The sequence below is a fragment of the Gymnodraco acuticeps genome, unplaced genomic scaffold, assembly GCF_902827175.1.
Source record: "Gymnodraco acuticeps unplaced genomic scaffold, fGymAcu1.1, whole genome shotgun sequence".
NCBI lineage: Eukaryota > Metazoa > Chordata > Actinopteri > Perciformes > Bathydraconidae > Gymnodraco > Gymnodraco acuticeps.
The window spans coordinates 99,923-123,827 of NW_022991287.1; the positions used below are offsets into that span (position 1 = coordinate 99,923).

General features: G+C 40.2%; 2 protein-coding genes across 2 annotated transcripts; both read right to left on the reverse strand.

Moving 5' to 3' along the window:
• Window positions 1-1,593: 1,593 nt before the first annotated feature.
• LOC117562181 (zona pellucida sperm-binding protein 3-like) lies at window positions 1,594-3,411 on the reverse strand. The gene is made up of 2 exons (XM_034240017.1): window positions 2,935-3,411; window positions 1,594-1,972 (listed from the first exon to the last, which is right to left on the reverse strand). The coding sequence occupies exons 1-2, from the start codon at window positions 3,409-3,411 to the stop codon at window positions 1,814-1,816; spliced, it is 636 nt and encodes a 211-aa protein (XP_034095908.1). The 3' UTR covers window positions 1,594-1,813.
• Window positions 3,412-11,737: 8,326 nt separating this feature from the next.
• Window positions 11,738-22,789, reverse strand: LOC117562187 (aldehyde dehydrogenase, dimeric NADP-preferring-like). The gene is made up of 10 exons (XM_034240024.1): window positions 22,664-22,789; window positions 20,842-21,045; window positions 20,536-20,767; window positions 19,119-19,204; window positions 17,436-17,644; window positions 17,140-17,257; window positions 16,916-17,057; window positions 15,532-15,698; window positions 14,916-15,015; window positions 11,738-12,365 (listed from the first exon to the last, which is right to left on the reverse strand). The coding sequence occupies exons 2-10, from the start codon at window positions 20,995-20,997 to the stop codon at window positions 12,046-12,048; spliced, it is 1,530 nt and encodes a 509-aa protein (XP_034095915.1). The 5' UTR covers window positions 20,998-21,045; window positions 22,664-22,789; the 3' UTR covers window positions 11,738-12,045.
• Window positions 22,790-23,905: the final 1,116 nt, after the last annotated feature.

Below are 23,905 nucleotides of genomic sequence, written 5' to 3' on the forward strand. Positions count from 1 at the left end.
TACATGTTTAGATGATCATCAAATCAAAATGTAACCCATTGTTTGTTTAAAATCGATACGGAAAGCTAAAGCACGCTTTTATTCAAGATGCTGATGAAGGATGTAATTGTGAGGTCGCTGGAAAAAGCTGCAGCTCCAAGGTGACAGCACACCATTCCAATTGTATGATTAATTCATCAAAAGTGATGTTCTGAGCAGCTCTACAAATTAAACCAAACTCAATGATTCAGTGTAGGTTTCAAGGAACATCTCAAACAGAGGAAAACTGCTGTGTGTTGTCGTGACAAGTTTTGTCAACAACATGGGCTTCAGCATGGAAGAGATTTCCCAGGGATGGTTTGATAAGGTCTGAACTCCTGGAGCACTCCTAAGCATAACTTTTTTTGTGGTCATGGTAGAATGAATTGAAACAGGGTTTTTTGTATTGATAAAAGCGCCACAGTGTCTGTTCTGAAAGTACATCTGGAGGTGCCAAAGTAACACCTTTTCCAATTCTACACATTTAGATTGCAATCTTAGCCTGATAACAGGACTGACTTATCGTTTGCCTCACACTTCAAATATTCAGACTGACATTTGACTCGTATGTGTCCATTGTATAAAAATGAGTGAAAAAGTGAGACAGATGATCAAGTATTACTGGATAAGCATCACGTCGATTGATTTATTATAGAGAATAGGATACCTTGTTCAAAGATGGTACCCCATTCATTCCTATGAAAAATGGCTCACCCTACACTACAGAAGCCTGGTATGAATTTGTGAAATGAAAAAAAACTATGGATGATGGCGGTGTGGTTCACTGAACATCTCAGGTGGTGTGCATATTAAAACACTGGATCCAAAGGCTGTTTAACATGTTAATACAGTGAAGGCTGGTAGATGAATGGAGGATGGTAAAAGATGGATGTAGATAGATGATTTTTTCCCTATAATAACATATTACAGGTCAGGTTTTAGACAACAAAATAATCCTAAAGAAGGCTGTCAAGCAGTTACATCATGAATGCATCCACAGAAATAAATTGCTGCCTTTTCCTCACAACAGAGGAAAACATAATTTGGGATCGAGCAAAACAAGTAATAAAAACAATCTGTTTATTCTGAAATCTAAATATTTAATATCAAATATTCAAGGTACAAACAGGTGTAAAGTCCATGTGAAAACTCAGTCCTTTCCTTTGTTCTGCCTGCCGTTTTTGGAGGGAAAGAAAGGAGTAAGAGGCCTGAAAGGGCAGGGTTATACAGGCTTGGGTAGGAGAGTGGTCTATCTTGACAGCCTGGTGATGCAGGGAAGAGGAGACTTGTGATTTTTAACAATAGTTGCTGAAAATGGGTTGCTCATTCTTCAATTTTGTGAAACAATAAGCAATTCCAACAATGTCCCATCCGTGTAAACCAGGGGCTAGTTTAACCATATACAAATTGACATTATGATGTGATATTCATCAATAAGTGGGGCAGCTTCAGCAAACAATACATTTTTTATGGGCTAATCCTAAAGAGAAAAAACACATTTTAAATAAAGTAAAGGTGGATTCATACTTGTGCATTTAGGGTTAACAAAAGACACATCTAGCTGACAGACACTCATCTGGCCTGATATTGTGCCACATAGTCGAGTGCTGAACACATAAGGTGTTGTACCATTTTCTTTTCGACCCATCAGTGAACCCATCAGGAAATTCAGTCATGTGTTTGTGTCTCCTTTAGTTTATGGCCTAAGTCAGACAAGAACCAGTGTGTTTAGACATTAAAACTTTTATTGTGCTTTGCTATTAAACATAAAACGTTCTCTTTTTTTAAAGTAAATTCAAGTGGGTTTCTGCAAGTCGGTCCAGCTCTCAGCCCATCTCGGGTAGTGGCACTCCACTCCAATAACAGCACTCTGCCTCCTCATGATGGGACTCCTGCCAGACACTTTGGGGTTGTAGACCAGTGCAAAAGCATAAATGAAGGAATTCTCTCTCATCTAGAGAAGAAAGGGAACAATGGTTCATATTTCATGGCTGAAAGTGTAATATAGTGGTGGAAGAGGTATTCATACTTAATACTCTGTTGGTAGTCAAATTCCTGCATTCAAAGTATAAGTAAATATACAAAAGCATGGCAAGGTCAGTGGTAACACAAGCTAACAAACGTTCATGTTTGTTCTACGATATAAAACACGTCAGTAAATACTGTGACTAAATGAGACTACTTAAAGTAAACACGCCAAACATTAGCCACCTTTAGCTTAGCAGCGAGGACAAGAAGTCATGAGATTTTAATGTAGTTAGTTTATTTGATAATGAAAAAATAAAAATTCAAAATAAGGGTTTATTTAGCTAAACAAGTATTACTATTATATTTACTATGCAGAATTGTTCTTTAAGAACATAATACACTGGATAATGAAAATTATGCATTAATGGTAACATTAGTCAGAGGTGGGAGAAGTATTCAGATCTTGTCGTTGAGTAAAAGTAGAAGTACCAGAGTGTAATACTCTGTTACAAGTAAAAGTCCTGTATTCAAACTGTTACTCAAGTAAAAGTACTAAAGTGTTTGCATCAAAATATACTTAAAGTACCAAAAGTAAAAGTACTTATTCTGTAGATTGGCATTTTTAGAATATAAATCATATGTTTTGATTATAATTAATGATGGATTCATGCGTTTATCGCACCTGGTAAAGTTGCAGCTAGTTTTAATGACTTTGTATACTGCAGGGTAGCTTGTGAATTTACTCCAGGTTTAACTAAAGTCTAATATAAGTCTTGATTATATTTCATGTTATTAATCCAAAAAGTAAAGTAACTAAAGGTTGTAGTGGGGTAGAAATACATACTTGAGTAAAGGTACTTAGTTACTTCCCATCTCTGACAATAGTTTCTAACTGCCTCTGGTAAAGGTGGATCTAATCAATGCACTTTATGAATAAAAACGTCATACCACTAGTGTGCTGCCACAGCCGTGCAGCTCACTCTCAAAGGCGAGCACATGAGCCAAGTTGTCGACCTCAGTGGCTGAACAACCACCGAGGGTGATCTCCTCCGGCTTTATTAGCGTGCCCCGGCCCAGCAGGTCCTGGCTCACCTCCACCTGGACCCTGCTCTCCCCACACCTCACTGCAAGACGGTTGATGTTCACCGGCTGCCTGGGTGAAAAGTTCACAGGGGCCTTTCTCACTGTTTCCACTGGATCCTTAGGATACCTCCAGGAGAGAGTTTGTTCTCCTGGCTGGACCTGCTCTGCCTGCAGGCTGTCATCGTGCTGAACAGACTCCCTGGAGTGCTCTCTCTCAGGTTCTGGCTCTATTTCCACTTCAACTCCAAAGTAAGTTGGCCCGCTCAAACTCAGGAATCTAGCGTCACTAAGCCCGACACAGGCAAGAACAAAGCCAAACATCAAAAGCTGCCAGGAACCCATTTTGTTAGAAACACAGAATTTCCTCTGCAGCTTTCTTAAGCATGAACACTGAAGCAGACAAAGGGAGGGAGGCCTCTGCTAATGAGCTGGAACTATTTGCACCTGTGTGGATCTCACAGCTGCACCACGCTCACTAATTGGAGAAAGGAAGTGAAAATAACAGAGGTGTGGAGCAGAAAATAGAAAATGAAAAGGCTTTGCACAGTAGCAGTATCTTAGCCTGTAAGGTTTATCCGAGGCATAATCATTTTTCATCAATTACTTGGTGAAAAAAAATAAAAATAAGATAAGACAACACTCAAGAATTTGATGAAAAAAATGAATCAAGTGGTTAAAATACCCAACCATGTTTTCAAGCACTGTTGTCATAGTGAGATTACGGTACTGAATTTCCTTTTATTATATGTTACGGGTTACAGATTGTATGTACTAAACATGAGAGGATTTTAATATAATAGCACTACAACTAACCATTTTAATTTTTTTAATCATCCAATTAATTGAATGTAATTCATTCTTGAGGTTATTCTCCAACTTTATCTAATGCTGAATTAATCCAAGATAAAAGTAATGTTTGAAATATGTTAAGATAATTCCATCCTTTATCTTCTAGCTGTGTTTTTTGTGATAGTAGGCTAATAGTTGTATTCCTTTACACTTATAAGCTAAATCTGTTTAATTCAGCCATTTGAAATGGAATGCAGCCACATCAGGTAATGTGGAGAACACAGATGGAAACCAACCAAATGTTTGAGTAAAAATGAAAAAAGTGTTGCTCTAGTAAACCCTCGTGATTTCATGATATGTGTCAGTTAAATGAAGTTGTATCAACAACATTAAGCCTCATTATAAAGATGTCCATTGCTGTGTGTTTCTTTATGGGACATGTTCTCTGTTTATCTTTGATGACGGCACGTCGGAGGCCTGAAGGAACGCACCGTTTCAAGGTCGGGGGAGTGGTTACCATAGCAACGGTACCTGAGAAAGGAAAGTCATTCAAGGATTGCAGGACGCTGTGATTTACTGGAGGGTGAACTGGATTATGTGAAGGGGAAAGAGTCCTTTTTCTCATAATACTTTATAATTATATCTTTTACTAAATAAACAATATGTATTACATCAGTTAGTTAGTTAGTTTGTTAGTTTGTTGCTATACCTGAATAATTTCTTCCAGTGTGAACCTTTCTATATGGAAGCCAAAGGTGGCCAATATTTTATGAATACATTTATAAAGTAAAATACATAACTGAGTTGTTTTTCCTATTCCTGACCTCGCACCTTTCAGGCAATCACAAGACAAAGCGTCATTTTTTGGGGGGTGGAAATCAGAAAAAAATACATTTCTCTAACAATATTTTTAAGCATTTAATTGGAGTCTTGTTTCTATTCACATGGTAAATATATCTGCTTTTTTCTCTCTTTACTAAAATCCACTGTGTTCACAAGAGTTGCTATTTTTTCTGTCTGTCATTGCGGTGTGAAATGTCTTTTCAGAACTTTTTATTATATACTGCAAACAGCACACTGGTGAGAGTGGTTAGAGTGAATACAAAGAGTCAATCTGCAGCCCTTAAAACCAAGACAATGATCTTAAAATGCCAGAAATCTCTGTAGAACTGTAGACTATACTGCAGGTCCATCACTACAGCTGTAATATAAGAAATCCATTGTTCAAAATAAAACCTTGGAAAATGCAGCTTTAACACATTTAATTTTTATCTTAAGAGTTGTAATTCTACCAAAACAATGCAGATGTTAAATAGTGTGTAGTTCCATGTGTCGTTTCCATATGAAAAACTGTTGATTTATGGTGTTTTCCATGTAATGCCATCGACACCTGTTTGATTTACACTCAGCTAGTGTTTACAATAAACTCTATACTTTAGTTTTTTGTTGGATTTGTTTACAGCAATGTCCATTTGTTTACTATTTGATCAAGCTTAAGCCTGTAACAAAAATATGCTGTTATAATTAATGTTAAAAAAAACATATAACACAATAACATATTATTGCATAATGATCAACTATAAAAAGATGTATTATGGCATAGTGTCCTTAAATCCTTGAATGTATAATTGATATAACACAAGTAGGTGCATGCAAACCACTGCATATAGGATCATTATAACTGTTTTTACATAGTGTGGTTATAAACCATAATGCATTGAGGGCCATTGCAGTTTTCGACCCCCATTCAAGTCAATACATTAAGCTCAATTTTTTTTTGTATGTTAATTGCCATTTCTGTATTTTGAGCCACCATGCATTTCCCCCCAGAAATGCTTTCCATATTGTTTCATTAAATATTTTGGAGGTCAACAGTCCATCAGGGAAAGTGGGGGGGGGGGGGCAGCAGCATCATGTATAGCTACATTTCTCACTGCTGCCCCGAGGAGAGCATGCCTGTCCCTGAATGACAAATCAGGCTTATTGATGAACAGAGGGCATCAGGGTCACCATGGAAACAAGAACAGCAGGAGCCATTCCAGTCAGTGACCGTATTAAATCAGGCCCTCTCCTTTTTCAACCCTTTTTCATGGTCAAATTAAAACATTTGAAGAATTTTCACAGTGAGTAATGGAGTGTATACATGTTCTGCTTTGATGTTTTTGAAGTAAAAACAAATTCTGTGGATCTGTAAATAAATCACCTCCTAATCAAAATTAGCCACACTAGCCAAAAACTCGACTTCAAACCAGCTGAAGGTATCTGAATGGACACACACACACACACACACACACACACACACACACACACACACACACACACACACACACACACACCAAAAGGCCATTACAAATACATGCAAACATATGCTCACCTTCACACCTCTTGAATTGATGCCAAGATTTCAAAGGTTCATCTTCAAAGGTGTAAGCTTTGCATCATTCATGAGACATTAGAACAAAGACATGAGATAGGAGAAGCACTGCACCTCACATGTTTTACATTCAACCTGTATGATTAGCAGAGTGAATTATGTGTGTGAAGGGATATCCTTTTCCAAAGGCGCAGTGTGGCTGAGGAATGGTTTTGCTGACTGCCAGCAGAGATCAGTCAGCCAGCTGCCGGGCTGAAGGCTTTTTGGCACTCTGGTTTGTGTGTAGAGGACAAATGAAGGCAAGCCGCTGCAAACGTAAACCTCACAGTCCAGCAGGACTAAAGCACTGAAACTACGGCACAGTGGTTTCTCCTGCAGTGCATGAGTCATCTGCAAAGAGAACATATCGCAACAGGTCAGGAAGCGGGAGTCCTGTCCAACCTGCTGATGTGGACAATAAAATGACATCCTGTGTCAGTCAGCTTCATCTAGGAATACAACTAGACTACATGCACTGGGGCATTTCCATAAGAGAACATGTTTTCTCATTTCTCTAAATATAAACTCACTTATCCTACTACTTGGAAAAACAGCAGTAGAAATTGATTTAATTAAGAGATAATAACCATGTGAACTATGGAATGCTAAACCTTATTCTCACCGGATGGATCCAAGGCTGTTCTCTATAATTGGTTCTGACCCCAGTGTGTACTCCCGAGGATTTTTTGTGATCTGTGACTTTTCCTGAGATCTCAAACCTGTAGGATCTGCAACAGCACGGACCATCTGCCTTGAGCAATGGCGGCCTGTAATTGAAACAACTGAAGTGTCATTCAGTTCATTAGGACAGATCAGTCACAAATGATGTGGTGATAAACGTACATGCAAATGACTGACAGGAAGATCTGATGTGTCACATGCTTTGCCTCTTTTAGGCCTACAAATGTAAACGTGCACTGGGGGTTGGCTTGTCAGGTAAAAAACATTAGCCATTAAAGGGGTGTAATGTAATCAAATACATTTACTCAAGTACTGATATATGATTCAGTGGTAGCAGTTATTTAATTGAGTATTTCGATGCTACTATATACTTCCAATCCATTACATTCTGAAAGCCAATATTTACCCTTTTACATCGCTATATTTATCTGACATCTGTAGTTACTAGTAACTTTTTTCAGATGATCAGCTAAATAAGATTATAAATAAACTGATAAATAAACTATGATATATTATTATAGGTTAAAGGGGCGCTATTATGCTCATTTTCAGGTTCATTGTTGTATGTTGTGCCTCCTCTATGACATGTCTCCGTGCTTTAATGTTCAGAAAGCTCTTTATGTTTCTCATACTGCCTGTGCTGCAGCACCTCTTTTCACCCTCTGTCTGAAACCAGAGCCCAGTCTGCTCTGATAGGTTAGCTGGCTGGCTTGTGATTGGTCAGCCATAAGAGCATAACATGGCCCTAAGATATACAGCAGTATAATTCAAGTTATTAAAATGAGCTCCAAATTCACCCGTTGTTATGCACACTTCAATGACTCAATTCTCTTGCAGCTATTTGAAAGTCTGAGTTCTTCATATACACTACAGATGACTGATCACCAAATCTACACCCCGCTATCTGATTCAAAGCATTCTTGTTGTGTTACCATGCAGCACACATATTCCCAGATAGCACATTCAGAGTGAAAGGAGAGCTGCAATTGTGAAAGCGGTGCATTGTTTTCATATGGAAGTAATGGACTGGTGGCTCCAACAGATTTATTGTGCAGGCCCAGTCAACAGTGAAGCTCTTCTGCAGTTATGTAACAGTTATTTAGGCCTCCAGGAACTCAGTACGACTGCAGTGAGCCTGTTAGGCTGAAGCAGGCTGCTGAGAAGGCAGATGCTTCCTTTCGCTGGATCACACTGAATGCCTGGATATCCCCGGACCTATTAAGTGATAAATCTGTCAGGGTAGAGCTCAGCAGAGCATCTCAGGATCAGGGAGAGCGTGATGCTAACGACCGCTAGCTTTAATGACTTCAAAGGCTTTGAATCAGCCTTGAATGCACTTTGGCCGAATAACGACAGGACTAGCACTGTATATTGATAAGTTATAACTGTCATATATCACCAATGCATATGTTTTACACGAAAAAAGACGTACACTTAAGAGGAATGTCATAACTTAATGTACCACCACAAAACAAGAGAAATTCAAAAATATATCCTTTCAATCCTTAATAACAAATTGTAACTGTACTGTCAAAGATAATTTGTTATTAAGGATTGAAAGGATATCTTTTTGAATTTCTCTTGTTTTGTGGTGGTACATTAAGTTATGACATTCCTCTTATTTAGCTCTCTGCTGCTCTCTAGCAGCCACACAGAGTAACTACACAGTATGCCTTTTTTTATTTTGAAACAGTATAGAACCAACTGTTTGGACCAAATCACATATTTCACCCTACAAAATATGTTGTTTGTGTATCATAAATTCCCCTCATATCTGAACATTTACAAATGAGTAAATGAGGCGGCATTTAACAACAGCAGAAGTATTTCAAAAGATCCGTTTACTCACTCATTATTATCCAAGTTACAGTTTAGGTTTGTTCACACAACAAAACTAAAATCTCAAACTTGATCTAGTCTTTATTTTCTCTGTTGTCATTCTCTGAGGTAAACTAGGTACAGGTAGTGACCCCTTGTGTTCACCGTGGGAACGACTGTAAAAGGAAGAACAGTGCTTCTAGGATGGATTAAGTTGGGTTTTTGATACACTTGTAATGTCAGTTTGAGAATCTCACACTCTTACTACTTGGATGATGCTGTTGTTGTTGTTGTTGTTGTTGTAATAATATCTTGGCCAAGTTTATTATCCATTTCTCACTTTCATTTACTCTAGCTGTTCGCCAGTCTGCTTTTTAAGGCAGGCAGCCTTTGAAGAAAGAATGTTTTTCTCAATTTGATCCAAAGCATCATATCAGAAGCAGATGATGTGACTGACTAATATTTATCATATGTTTAAATCTGACCGAAACCCTCAGCAACACAAACTCTCACATTCACTCTCCATCTTTCTTTCTCTGTGGGTAAAACACAAAACAAAATGTCTCAAAGGTTACTTAAGGTCGTTAGTGTTGATCCTTTTAAATAAAGAATATGTCACATTTATATGCAACACGTTAGAACATGATAAATCAATGGAGTAGAAGAATCAATCTAGATGAACAATTGCTCAGTTTAACATACAGCCTGCATTTATTAAACAAACAGACAACAATTCATCTCTTTTGACCCCATTACCCCAGTGAGACCCAATGTCCTTCCACTCATTCAACTGACTCCAGTTGAAGAGGAATAAACCAAAAAGACCAAAAAAACAATTAAGACCTCCGAAAATAAACAAATAAACAAATCAATGTTCATCTCCCCGGGTAGTATATTTTCTGTGTTGGCTTGATAAACTAATCTGATATTTGAGAGGAATGAATTGTGAGGTAGTCCTCTGCAGAAATAGTCCTCCTCAGCTCTTCCTCTGAAGTGGACCTCAAAACTCTCCCTTTATATTTGATCTCATAAAAGAGCAGCTCTAATCTCCTTCCTGCTTGTTGGTGACTTTGGTGGTAGCTTCTCAAGGAACATCAGCAATGCAGTAAATAAAACCGAACCCTGCTCAAAGTCTCTCAGGCCTCCAGCTGACACTCACCCTCATTAACTAATTTGGCTCTTGTTCTCTCTGGCCGTTTCTCAATGTCGAGTAAACCTGCTGCAGAGCCACTGGCCGTTTCTCAATCGCGAGGAAACTGGCTTCCAAGCCAATATTTCAAGGATACTACGTCATCGAGTGCCGCCCGAAGGACTGTTCCAATCTCCAGCATACTTGGAATTCCACCGAGGCCGCGTCCTTGGTTTGGAGGTAATTTCGAGGCTGCACATGGGTAGACTTCGCGTCCTTCAAATCCCCACAATGCTTTGCGCACGGACCAATTTCCCCAAATCTGTGGCAGAAAATGTAAGGCCGGGCCTCTCATATGACGCACACCTGCACACTTGCTAGCCTGTTCCACTCTTCGTTTTCCGAATGCCAGGAAGGATTCTTGCCTAGCTTCTGAAGGAAGTGACTCGGAAGACATGTACTACCAAGCAAGCATCCTCGCGATTGAGAAACGGCCACTATTTCAAGTATACTACGTCATCGAGTGGCGCCGAAGGACTGTTTAAATGCATGTTAAATGCCCAGCATTCTGCGCCACTGTATGACGTAGTATACTTGAAATAGTGGCCGTTTCTAATCTCGAGGAAACTGGCTTCCAAGCCAATATTTCAAGGATACTACGTCATCGAGTGCCGCCGAAGGACTGTTCCAATCTCCAGCATACTTGTAATTCCACCGAGGCCGCGTCCTTGGTTTGGGGGTAATTTCGAGGCTGCACATGGGTAGACTTTGCGTCCTTCAATTCCCCACAATGCTTTGCGCACGGACCAATTTCCCCAAATCTGTGGCGGAAAATGTAAGGCGGGGCCTCTCATGTGACGCACACCTGCACACTTGCTAGCCTGTTCCACTCTTCGTTTTCCGATTGCCAGGAAGGATTCTTGCCTAGCTTCTGAAGGAAGTGACTCGGAAGACATGTGCTACCAAGCAAGCATCCTCGCGATTGAGAAACGGCCAGTGGCTCTGCAGCATGTGTACTCAACATTGAGAAAGGGTGTTTCTCAATCGCGAGGAAGCTGGCTTGGTAGTCGCGTACTTCCAAGTCACTTCCTTCAGAAACGAAGCAAGTACGCTTCCAAGCCACGGCTTCGGAAAATGAAGAAGAATGGAACAGGCTAACAAGTGTGCCACTCTTTCGGTTTCAACATAAACTGTACCGAAAATAAATACCTCACGATGTCTATCTAATTATGAACTTGCTTTACTTTCACGGAACACATTTTTGGTGATAACAAACAAATGTAATAAAGTAACATATTTACCAACACATGTTCTACGCCACTACATACTTACATTTAAATGTGTGCTGCGTCGGTTCAGCAATTCTCCGCAAGGGTTTTTGAAATTGGTCCGTGCGCAGGGGTTTTAAGGACGCGAAGTCTACCCATGTGCAGCCTCGAAATTTCCCCCAAACCAAGGACGCGGCCTCGGTGGAATTCCAAGTATGCTGGAGATTGGAACAGTCCTTCGGCGGCACTCGATGACGTAGCATCCTTGAAATATTGGCTTGGAAGCCAGAATCCTCGAGATTGAGAAACGGCCACGGCCTCTCTCTCTCTCTCTCTAAACTCTTCTTCTACCCCTGCAATTCAGACTTGTTCCCCTCTGCAGCCTCAGCACTGCCCTCAATTGGAGCTGCTCCCTGTTGCAGGGTGAAAGAGACATTTAACTCACCCTCATGTTTCGGTATTTGAGTGGGATACAAATATATATTTTAAAAAAAAATTATTAGCGAATGCTAAGTATTGCCTGAAAAAAGATGTATAGAATTATAAATGGTGCTAAATAATGGAAGATGATAATAAAGAAATATTTTATTCTGAAACAACAAGCAAAAAACATTTTTCATGAAAAAGTGAATGTTAACCTCTAATAATAAAGAATGCAGAGCAGGACACGTGTTGTTGGACTTTTTTAACATTACGTGTCATTTAGCTGACGCTTTTATCCAAAGTGACTTATACAGTTCAAACCCGTAGACATAATGTGGGAGACATTTGGGGTTAAGTACCATGCCAAAGGACACTTGGACCTGTTGACTGCAGGAGGTGGGTATTGAACAACTGACCATCTGATTGGTTAAAACCCCTTCTCCTCGGGGACACAGTCACCAGTAGTTGTAAAAGCCTCTCCAGTACCAGCAGGTGCAGTTGAGGCCTGCGGCGATGAGCAGGATGACCATCAGGGCGACGAACAGGCCGAAGCCGATGACGGTGGCGGTGACGGCCCAGATGAAGGTCCTCTTGGACATGTCGATCAGAGGGGCCCTGAGGGCCATCCGCACCCTGCGCGCCCGCCGGCGGTCCTGGGGAGGGTACCGGGACAGGTTGACGTTCTCCATTCCCAGAGAGCGGATGAGACACGCTCTCTGGTGGCTCAGCTGGTCAAAGGTGTGTTTACCATGGTAACGGCCCATACCACTCTGACCTGGAGGGGTGACAAACAAGTCTGCAGTCATCTCTTTTCAATTGAGAAACTTCATTATCATTTGGGAAAGAATGGATAAAGATCCTAAAGTCACATTTATTTCTTTAAAGTGACCATTTGTGACCCAAGTTGAGTTGTATTTAGAATCTACCAGCCCCAGTTCCCTAACCCTCATCAAGGCTAATGCTACTTAACCCCCCCCCCCCCCCCCCCACCTTATCACCTGAATCTCCTCCTAGAGCAGGGGTCTGCAACCTTTTTGACCAAAAGAGCCATTTTGCCCCCTTTTCCACCAATTATTTTTATCTGGAGCCGCAAAACATATTTGATAGCTTGATAGCTTATCAAGTTGTATATATTGTTATATCATAGACAAAAACTAGAGTTTTTTTGCATTTATTATTTATTACATTATAAACTGTTTACCTCTAATAATAAACAAATAACTCATGAGGAGAATTAAAAAGAAATACACAGGCCAACTTCAAAATAAATCAACACAGCACTTGGGAGTCCTCTGCACATTTGAAGAAAATGAATATAATATAAAAAGAGTTAACTGATTGAATTATGACTGAAGATCGTCAGCTGTCTTCCTCTCCCGTGTTGTTCCTCGATAGGTAAAGGCTGCATTACCCTTAATAACTTCTCTCTACATATCAAACATACCGGTAAGCCAGCATCGTTTGCTGTGAAAGCATATAACTCTGTCCACGCAGAATTAAACCCCTGTGTTCCTCCGATACTTTATTTTCTTTGATTTATCCATAGTTCGCTCATCGAGCCGGGGGTCAGGTTATTCGCCTGCAAGAAAAGGCGCTGGCGCGGGACCGTAGCAGGATATGACGCATCTTTTAGTTGACCTAATTAAAACCGTTTTGTTTTGTTTTGTTCTGTGTCACAGAAATACGAGATACGAAACATTTTCAACCATGCAACAAAATATAAATAGTCCTACAAATACTTGTAGCCTATTCTTGTTTAAGCTCAAGGGAGCCAGAGCAGAGGGTTTAAAGAGCTGCATGCGGCTCCGGAGCCGCAGGTTGCAGACCCCTGGAATAGAGCACCATTGTGTTCTTTGTAACCAAATGTCTCTCAGAGGGGCGTGGGGAGTGGCTCCTTATTTTTCATCTAAGTAACAGACAGAGAATCAGCACTTTTTAAACAGGGCTGAAACAGAGGGGATTATGGGATGCTACAATGGGTGATCTGTTAGGTATTTTGAGCCAAACACTTCAGAGACATGTTTTTATTAGGGCTGTCAGTCGATTACAAATATTTAATCGCGATTCATCGCAAATTAATCGCAAATTTTGTATCTGTTCTAAATGTACCTTAGAGGAATATTTTTCAAGTTTTGAATACTCTTATCAACATATGAGTGGACGAATATGCTTTATGCTAATGTGTATTATCATTTGAACAATGACAAATATTCTCATGAATATTAAACACAACAACCTCTGAACATTACAAATATTCGCCTCAATTCAACCTGAGTATAACATTCAATAATACAATACAAAGTGTGTGTGTGTGTGTGTGTGTGTGTTTGTGTGTATGTGTGTGTGTGTGTGTGTATGTGTGTGTGTGTGTGTGTGTGTGTGTGTGTTGTGTGTGTGTGTGTGTGTGTGTGTGTGTGTGGGTGTGTGTGTGTGTGTGTGTGTGTGTGGTGTGTGGTGTGTGTGTGGTGTGTGGTGTGTGTGTGTGTGTGGTGTGTGTGTGTGTGTGTGTGGTGTGTTGCGTGTGCGTGCGTGCGATGGAGGCATATGCTCGAATGGGAGCTGCCTGGACGCTGCAATCATGTTGCGCGCACTATCCGTGCTGAGTGTGCTGACTTTTCGTACAATGTCCCACTGTCTGGCTTCCTGCATAAAGTCAAGTGCTCGGCACAGTTGTGGCGAAATGTCGCTCCTCTGTTTTCATTTAAACAGCTCCTTATAATCCGTTAGCGCAGCTAGCTAGCACCAGATGCTAACAACAACAATACACGTAAGGTCTCTCTCTCGCTCGCTCGGGCCACACATACACACACCCTCCCGGTCCTCCCGATGGCCAGTCGGTGCCTGCCGGTGAGCGTGGAAGTGTTGTCTGCTGCAAGCGGGCAGCAGGAGCGGGGTTGTCAGCATCAGCTTGTAGATGATATTTTAAACTTGATGCGCTCTGAAACTACGGGGCGGCCGAGGAAAATAAATACACATGCGTTAATCGCGTTAAAATAATTAGTGGCGTTAATTTTTGCGTTAACGCGTTATTAACGCGTTAACTTGACAGCCCTAGTTTTTATATATTGATGAAAAACAGTATAATAGGGGACCTTTAAAACGTTATCTAATAAACTCAAACTATAGAAATAAAAAAATCCTTCCTTAAATGTCACCTTGTTTTGAACTGGAGTGCAACAACACACTAGAGGGGGAATAGGTGCCCAATAAAATGTTAGCCCTGAGGCCCCCCTCACAGGTTAATACGGCCGTGCACTGCCCCCATGAAAACATCCACCTGAGAAAAAATACATACAATATATAAAGCACTTTGAATCAGACTTACCAACACCACCAAACGGGAGCGAGCTGAGCGTGTAGTGCATCATGACGTCATTGACCACCACTCCTCCACTCGAGGTCTCCTCAATCATCTTTTTCGCTGCCTTCAACAGACAGAAGGAGAATACACATTAGGAACATTATAATAATTAATAATAATTCCTTAGATTTATTATAGCGCTTTTCCAGATGCTCAAAGCGCTTTACAAATACACATTACACATATCATGCAATGGTCACCACTGTGGACAATACCCACAGGAGCAAGTTCAGGTGAAGTGTCTTGCCCAAGGACACAACGGCTTTACAGACGCAGCAGCGGCGGGTTTCACCCCTTGATCTGATGATCATTGCACAGCGCACTCTGCCACACTGTCCATCTTCACGCCTCAAAGTCATCAAGGCGCTTTTACAAGTACACATTAGTATCATACATGTACTGTGGACAATACCCACAGGAGCAAATCCGGGTGAAGTGTCTTGCCCAAGGACACAACGGCCTGACGCAGTGGCGGGTTTCGAACTGATGATGATCAGATGCACAGACCACTGCGCCACCCGTCCCACATTAAACATTGAAACATGTTTTAAATCTCCTCGCTTCTGCTGTCTCCTCTCACCTTCTTATCAGAGCAGAAGATGTAGAGTGCCAGAGGTTTCTCTCTCTCGTTGATGAAGCGGATGGCATCTTCCATGTCACTCACGGCCACTATGGGCAACAAGGGGCCGAAAATCTCCTCCTGCATTAGCCGGGAGTGGGGGGGCACGTCCTTCAGCACTGTAGGGGCTGCATTTACAAGTCAATGTTACTGTAAGTAAACCGTTTTTAATGGTGGTGGACAGTAGCTAGTACATATGTACAGTACTAATAAGTACAATTTTGAACTACTTTACATTGCCTGCTACTTTATACTTCTACTACAATACAATTCAAAGTTCAATATTTTACTCCACTGCATTTACTCAGAGCTTTAGTTACTTTTATATAGAAATTAGATTGTCTCAACCTTTATTTTGAAATGAATCCTTCTGCAAAAGGAGTTATTTTACTTTTAAGTATATATTGATCCAAATACTTTTGTTCTTTTACTTTAACAGGACATATTATGCACATTTTCAGGTTCATATTTGTATTTTGTGCCTCTACTGTGACATGTTTACATGCTTTAATGTTCAAAAAGCTCTTTATTTTTCTCACACTGCTTTTTCCCTCTTGCCACTCTCTCTGGAGGGAACACAGGGATTTTAGCATTTGCAGACCATTTACATGCACAACATGTAACATATGTGAAAGGGAAAACCCCCAAAAGATGAATAGGGCCTCATTAAGTAACATTTTGAATGCAGTACTTGTAGCAGAGTATTTCTACACCAGGGCTATTCAATTAGTTTGGAACGGGGGCCGGTTGCTGAAAATGATCCAAAGCAAGGGGCCGGGAAAAAGATGACTTGAAATATGAGCAATCATATTAAGAGCTTCAGATACAGTAAATACTACAACAGCATAGTGGAGAGCATATATTGTGTTTATTAAATCAAACAACATAGCCCCAAGGCCTTTATAGATTTAAATGGCAAGTTCAGAACTCAGTAGGCCTACATGTGAAGCTAATTTAACCATCAACATAATTTACTTCGATTTAATTTAGGTGAAATTATCTAATCATTCACACAAAGATGCAATAAATGACAGTTTGTCACTACAGTAGCTAGTAGGTGGGTTCGAAACCCGAGCCCGCCGAAGTTTTCAGGCAATGTCTGCCCCTCTATCTCTCAATGTAACACCCTCTCTGGAATAAAGGCACTCTGGCCCAAATTTAAAAAGTAGATTACTTTTTAACATTATACTCAAAGGGCCAGTAAATATCACCCCGGGGCTGGATTTGGCCCGCGGGCCGCCAATTGAGTAGCCCTGTTCTACACTTTGGTAGTTCTACTTTTAAAAAATAACAGGACCTGAGTACTTTCAACATTAACATGTACTACCTTGCTGTATCTACCTACCAATGTAGCGCTGTGAGGCATCACTCTGTCCTCCTATCACAGGGGTGTAGCCCTCCATCAGACCCATGACTCTGTTGAAATGATGCGTGTTGATGATTCGGCCATAGTCCGGTGAGCATTTGGGATCAGCTCCGTAAAATTCCTGAGATAAAATCAAAATATTTATAAAAAGTCCAGACTATCCAGTATGATTGAGGTGTTAGCTCGGACGGGTTGAAATGTACCAGGAGAGTTAGTCGGAGGCACTCCACCACTCGGCCCTGAATGCACGGTTCACACAGAATGAAGTCTGGAGCGATGCACGTCTGACCGCAGTTCACAAACTTTCCCCAAGTGATACGACTGTCAAAGAAGATAACAGAACATTGCAGTGGCAATTCAGAATATTTAAAGACATATTTGATATGATTTAATTTAATTGGAGTCTGTTTGTTGCAAAAGGGTTAGGGTTGGTGTCATTAAATGTAAGTGACATGTCACCCAGCTCTGTGTATGCCCACTGGTGTGAGTGCTTTGTTACCGGCAGGCGACTCTGATGTCACAGTTCTTGTCGATGTAGCAGGGGCTCTTCCCCCCCAGCTCCAGGGTCACAGGGGTGAGGTGGCGAGCCGCGGCCTCCATCACTATTTTACCCACGCTGCCGCTGCCTGTGTAGAAGACGTGGTCAAACCTGAGCCTCAGCAGCTCCTGGGTCTCTGACACTCCACCCGTTATAACCGGGTACAGATCCTGGAAATAAACAGCAAACTGTTAACGGAAAGAAATCTATATTTTGTATTTGTTTTGTCTCCCTGTAAGCAGAGAGGAATACAGAAAAACCACAAGCCTGATTTTTTGTGATTGGTGTTAGGGCGTAGCATGGGCCATGGAAGAACATATTGAATTCCTGAACAGTTAGAATCATGGTCTAGACACAAATTATTGCAAAAATTGGTGCTAGTTACAACCAGTTTGGCCAGAAATAGCACACACGGTTTTCACAAGCCAACATGGAGGTGGTTTAACTATAATGGAGAAAGCTAGCAGTCTAACAGTGCTTAAAACAGCGTCAGTGTTAACAGAGCTAACAAAGTTCACCCGCGGGGCAACCAGTTGGTGGGCATTTCACTTCTACGATGTACTGTTTCCAACTGTAACTGGCATATGAGGGCTGTGCACTCATTAGCTAAGCAGTGGTACATTAAGGGAGAGACTAACATCTAGCCCCAGGAGGTGAGCCAGGTGTTGCAGAAAATGCTGTAGTGGTCAAACGGAGGTACTTCACGACAACGTCTGTGTAAATCTGTACCATCATGTGGGCCCAAACGACTTGTATCCATTTACTCACATTTGGAAAGAGACTTCTCTAAATCAGTGTGTACTTCTTTTTAGATAAATCATTATAATGATGATGATCCGGGGACTTTTGGTATCTACAGTCAGGCCATTTTTGTCCTCATGCGCCGCTGAGAAACTTTCATCCACTCTATCTATTACTCTTTATACTGAAGACTTACATGGACCAATATGCACAACAGCCGGCCCAGCTACCAAGAAAAAGGATAGAATAGCTTGAGAGGATGAGCATCTTTTTTTCTTTGCTTAGGTAAACATAGCCTTATCTATGTTTACCTAGCATGTCATTTCTGGCTGCTATATCAATGCTCCTAATGTCTTGTATATAACCATCAACATTGCGAGCGGTTGGCCTTGGCGGGGTCTGCGCAATCTGGGTCCTCTCCTAGTTTGTGGGGTGGCCTTGGCTCAGGAGGTAGATGGAAGTCCACCAATTGGCAGGTCGGTGGTTCGATCCCTAGCCCCTACAAGATTATTGACCCCAAATTGCTCTCAAAGGGACTAATGGTGTTTGAAATGTGTCTGAATGTTAGTTTCCCTGAGCAGATGGCACCTGTATGACAGCCTGTATCAATGTTGCTCAATGAATGCTGACTCAAAGCACTTTGAGGGGTTGCAAAGACTGGAAAAGTGCAATATAAATGCAATATATTTACTATTTCATGTATAACTATGTCTACTACATGTGGTAACTAATGAAAACACTGTATAAAAGCATGAATATGATTAACAAAATGCTGTCACATTCAAATAATGGATGGAGGGAGCCCAACATATCTGTGATGCACTGTCCTGTGTTGGTGCAAGGCTTTGACGTTACAGCAGCCCTGAACATTATTCCAGCAACAATAGCAGCGGGTGTTCAGACCTTGTCCAGATAGCGCGGCAGCAGAGCCCGGAGGAGGAGGGACGAGCACTCGCTGAGCTCGGACGGCTTCACCACAGCTGCGTTTCCTGCAGAGAGAGAGCACGAGTTTCTGTGAATGGAATGAGATCACTGAGTGACGCAGAGCGGAGAGTAGGAGGCTGAGAATGCTGACAACCTGCAGCTCACAACACCCTCACTTTCTCTGACGCACAATGCAAGATTATCAGACATGCATATTGCAAGTCATTATCAGTATTGTGTTTTTGTACATTTTTCGTTTGATGTTAACTCAATATGTAATCCCTTAATAGGGGTATATGTATTAAATGATTTAATAATACAATTGCAAAAAATATTTTATCGCACATTTAACTTCCTATTGTTATATAAATATATCTGTCACAAAACCCAATCTCCACTGGAATAAATATACAGGACAATTACGTTTTTTTTAATAAGGTTTTCTGATTCGGATTCTGATTATGCTTAATTCAGGTATATTATTTCCTCTTATAATATCTGATTATATATTTAGGAATTGCGTAAATTCCTCAATATACCGCTAAACAAGTATATTATTTTCACTATCGAAATGCATTTATCATTCCATCAATGGAAAACATGAGGATCACATGAAGCTGAACTTGACTTCTTGAATTGCGATAAAGGGCAAATTGATATGACACATCTAAACTTTTATTATCTGATGTTGTGATACAAAAGAAAGTGGTAAGGCAGTTCATTTGATTCCCTTTTTACTGATCTACATTGTTCTTGCAAGGGAATGCTGATAAATGTTATGTCTTGAAAAATAAAAATACTTTTCTGTGCTGTGACTGAAAGTCAGAATACCTACCCACAGCAAAAAGAAAGCAATTCATAACCCCCCCTAATAATTTGGTTACGGCTAAGCAAGCAGCGATTACACCTTTATTATTTTATCAGCGCATGGACTTTGGTGGCCTCATAAAACTCAATGGCCCCACTTCAATTTGAGCAGAGAACTAAACAGCAAAGATCGACAAAGTGATGGATGTGCAGGGCCTTCAAAATCAGTGCTGTGCATTTACTTTTAAGTGCCCTGTTATGCTAATTTACATGTTCATATTTGTATTTTGTGTCTCTACTGTGACATGTTTCCATGCTTTAATGTTCAAAAAGCTCTTTATTTGTCTAATACTGGGGAGAGTGTGGTAGAGCAACTCCCTTGGAAACGTTGGGATTTTAGCCTTTGCAGACCATTTACATGCACAAAGCCTATATAACAACACACTACAGGAAAGGAAAACCAAAAAAGCTAGGACCTCTTTAAGTGTAGTACTTGAGTAAATGTATTAAGTTACTTTCCAATATTGATAAGCTTAAGAATATAGTATAGTATAGTATTTAGAGGTACAGGGGCAAAAAGGTTCCCTACCAGCAGCAATGGCCCCCACCAGGGGCAGGAGGGTCAGGGCCCAGGGGTAGTTCCAGGCCCCGATGATGAGCACCACCCCCAGAGGCTCCGGCTGCACGTAGACCTCATCTGATATGGTGAGGAGGTTCCTCTCCACCGACCGAGGAGCCGCCCACTCCGCCAGCTTCCCTATGGCCAGCTTGATCTCATTCTCAATGCCAATCAGCTCCAAGAGTGGTGTGTCATACTGGCTCTGTAGAAAACCCAACACAAACACATTAACATTGTAACATGTTACATGTAGGAGTGTGTTGTGTCTCCACATACCCTGTTGATGTCCTGTTTGAGGGCGGTGGAGATCTCCGTCTCGTTCTCAGTGATCATCCTCTTCAGGCCGTGGAGCTGCTGCAGTCTGAACTCCACGGCTCGGGCCCTCCCGCTCAGGAAGGCCTCCCTGGCCCGCTGCACCGCCTGCCTCTCCATACACACAACTGCAGCAAAGAGCCTGGGGAACTGCACACAGCAGGCTGCCTGTTGGGAAAATACAGAAACAACAGCGGTGACAGGCCAGTGTCCAACCATGATCTTCTGTCAACGTGTCCTGATTTAACTTCAGTTTTATAAAGACATTTTGAGGCCCAGAGTAAACACGTGTTTAAACTAAAAGGTTACCATTAAATAGTACAAAGGAAAGTGATGAATGAGCACTTAACAGTCTTATTTAATCTCATAGTTAAAGTAAAAAAACAAAAAAAGTCTGTACTGTTAAACAGTCAAGATTATGCACTATATATTTGCCACAAAACAACTAGTCAATGGTTGTAATGCGCAAAACAATAAAACAAGGGACAGCTGTAAGAAGATACTGAATTTGGTCAAACATAACGTCTGCAGTAAAGGAGCTTTTAAAAGAAATTAGGCTACAAATCAAAGTACAGCCATACAAAATATGTTGTCTCTAAACAAACTAACAAACAAATCGTCTTTAAAAACGAACAAAAAAATACTTCTGCTTTTATTTGATTAAATACCATTTGAGGTACTTGTACTCTACCCGAGTATTTTCATTTTTACAACTTTAAACTTCTGCTCAACTGCATTCTATGAAAGCAAATTTTCTAGTTACTCCACTTCATTTACAGATGTATTTTTTTACTTTATACAATTCAGAATTTGACACATAATACTGAGGAAAAACTATAAAAATATGATTACTTTGTAAAGATTAAACCATCCAATTTATTTAGAAAATTTAGTTATCTTTATCAAATGCTTTCAATGGTATGGATTTAAGCATTTGATAAAGATAACTCAATTTTCTAAATAAATTGAGTTATCTTTATCAAATGCTTAAATCCATACCATTGCACTGTTTTGAAAGTAAAAGCTATCATAAATAGTCTATAGAGGTAAAATTGTTATTTTCATCAGGTGTGTTGACTTCTTAGCATAACTGCTGCCAATATATTTTCTGTTAACCCACTCGTGGTTTAAGTTACATAAATAACATTTAGGATGGTTTAATCTTTACAAACTAACCATATTTTTATAGTTTTTCCTCAGTATTATGTGTCAAAAAGTCTGAATTGTATAAAGTAAAAAAATATATATCTGTAAATGAAGTGGAGTAACTAGAAAATTGGCTTCCATAGAATGCAGTTGAGTAGTTTAAAGTTGTACAAATGAAAATACTCGGGTAGAGTACAAGTACCTCAAATGTAAGTAGTCTACAGTAGTCTATTTGAGTGTACTTAGTTACTTTTCACCACTGTGTACCCTCATAGCCCTGTTTGCTTCAGTCTACAATGTGAGTCTCTACCTGTGTTTACTAGTGAGGTAAATGGATCCAAACGGCTTGTTAGGAAAAGTTTTGATGCTTTTATGAGAATTTTCATGGGATCTGCATCTGATATTGGCAAAACTCTGAAAACCCTCCGTGTTGACAGGCATATAGTTACAGGAAGCCTTATGAGGTTTCTCTCTTATAGTTCAGGCTGAGCAGACATGACGTAAATACCGTGCATTGAAAAATAAACTGTGATGTTAATGGTCCTTTTTCTGCTCAACTCTGCGATCTTAACGCGATTGTATCGAATATCATTTATTCGTTCGATTCAGAAAAAGTGAGAAAGAAAAAAATAACACTTACCTACGCGCAGGTCAAATACACATCGAGTGTATTCTTTATGAAATATGAATTGATAATCCGCCAGTGATCTGACCTGAAAGCGGTTCAGATGTCCGGCACTGTGCGGGCTGACTCACTGACTGAGACTCAGTACAGACAAGCTGCTCTGAGATCAGTGTACTGTAACTGCTCCATTCAGACCGCCTCAAGCAGGGAGACCCGAGATAACATCACACACACACGCACGGACGCGCACACGCGCGCGCACACACACACACACACACACACACTGGTGCAGAGTAACTAAGTACATTCACTAATAAATAAACTAGTAACTGTACTACTTTACTTAAATTGTGAACATAATTTAAAATAATAACAAATAAATATGTAAAGTAGGATTACAAAATATCGTCAACTAGAAAAACTAATATTGTTATTTTAATAATTTCAAATTATCCCAAGGGTGAAATTATAAAGCCTATAAATAAACATAAATCAAACTCATGAATCACTTCTGTACAAAATGGAGAACGGTTAACAAAAACTCAACAGCGAAACAATGAATTATAATAAACTTTTAAAAAAATGTTTAATTGCACTGTGGCGCACAATACAACTGTCTTCATTAAAAGCATACAATATATTCACATTGTGATGGATTACCATGTTAAAGGTAGTTAGTTTGTGTATAGATTTTCATTTTGTAGTGAAATGTATGGTGACCGACAGGTGCAAACAAGTTACAAACGGCCCAAAACATTTACAAGGCAAGGCAAGGCAAGTTTATTTATATAGCACTTTTCAACACAAGGCAATTCAAAGTGCTTTACAAAAAATGAAAGACATTAAGAAAAAGACATTTAAAATCAGTCATTAAAAAGAAAAGCTAATAAAATAAACATTAAAAGAAAAAATACATGGATAAAAGTTACAGTGCAGTCTAAGATATGAATAGTTCAATCAAAAGCAGCGAAAAAAGAAAAGTCTTCAGCCTGGATTTAAAAGTAGTCAGAGTTGCAGCGGACCTGCATGAGGAGAAACGTGCAGCAATCAGTTACAATCCAAATATAAAAACACAAGCAAATGAAGAAAAAATGTTGGGCCGCTGTAACGCGTTTGAACCTGTTGGCCACAGTAGACATGCATCATTGCTACAGAGTTATATTAGCAGTGGTAGAATGTTTTATAATTTCATGATCTAAATAAAAACTCTGCAGGTTAAATATAACACATAAAAGTGCTACAAACTTGATGTAAAAC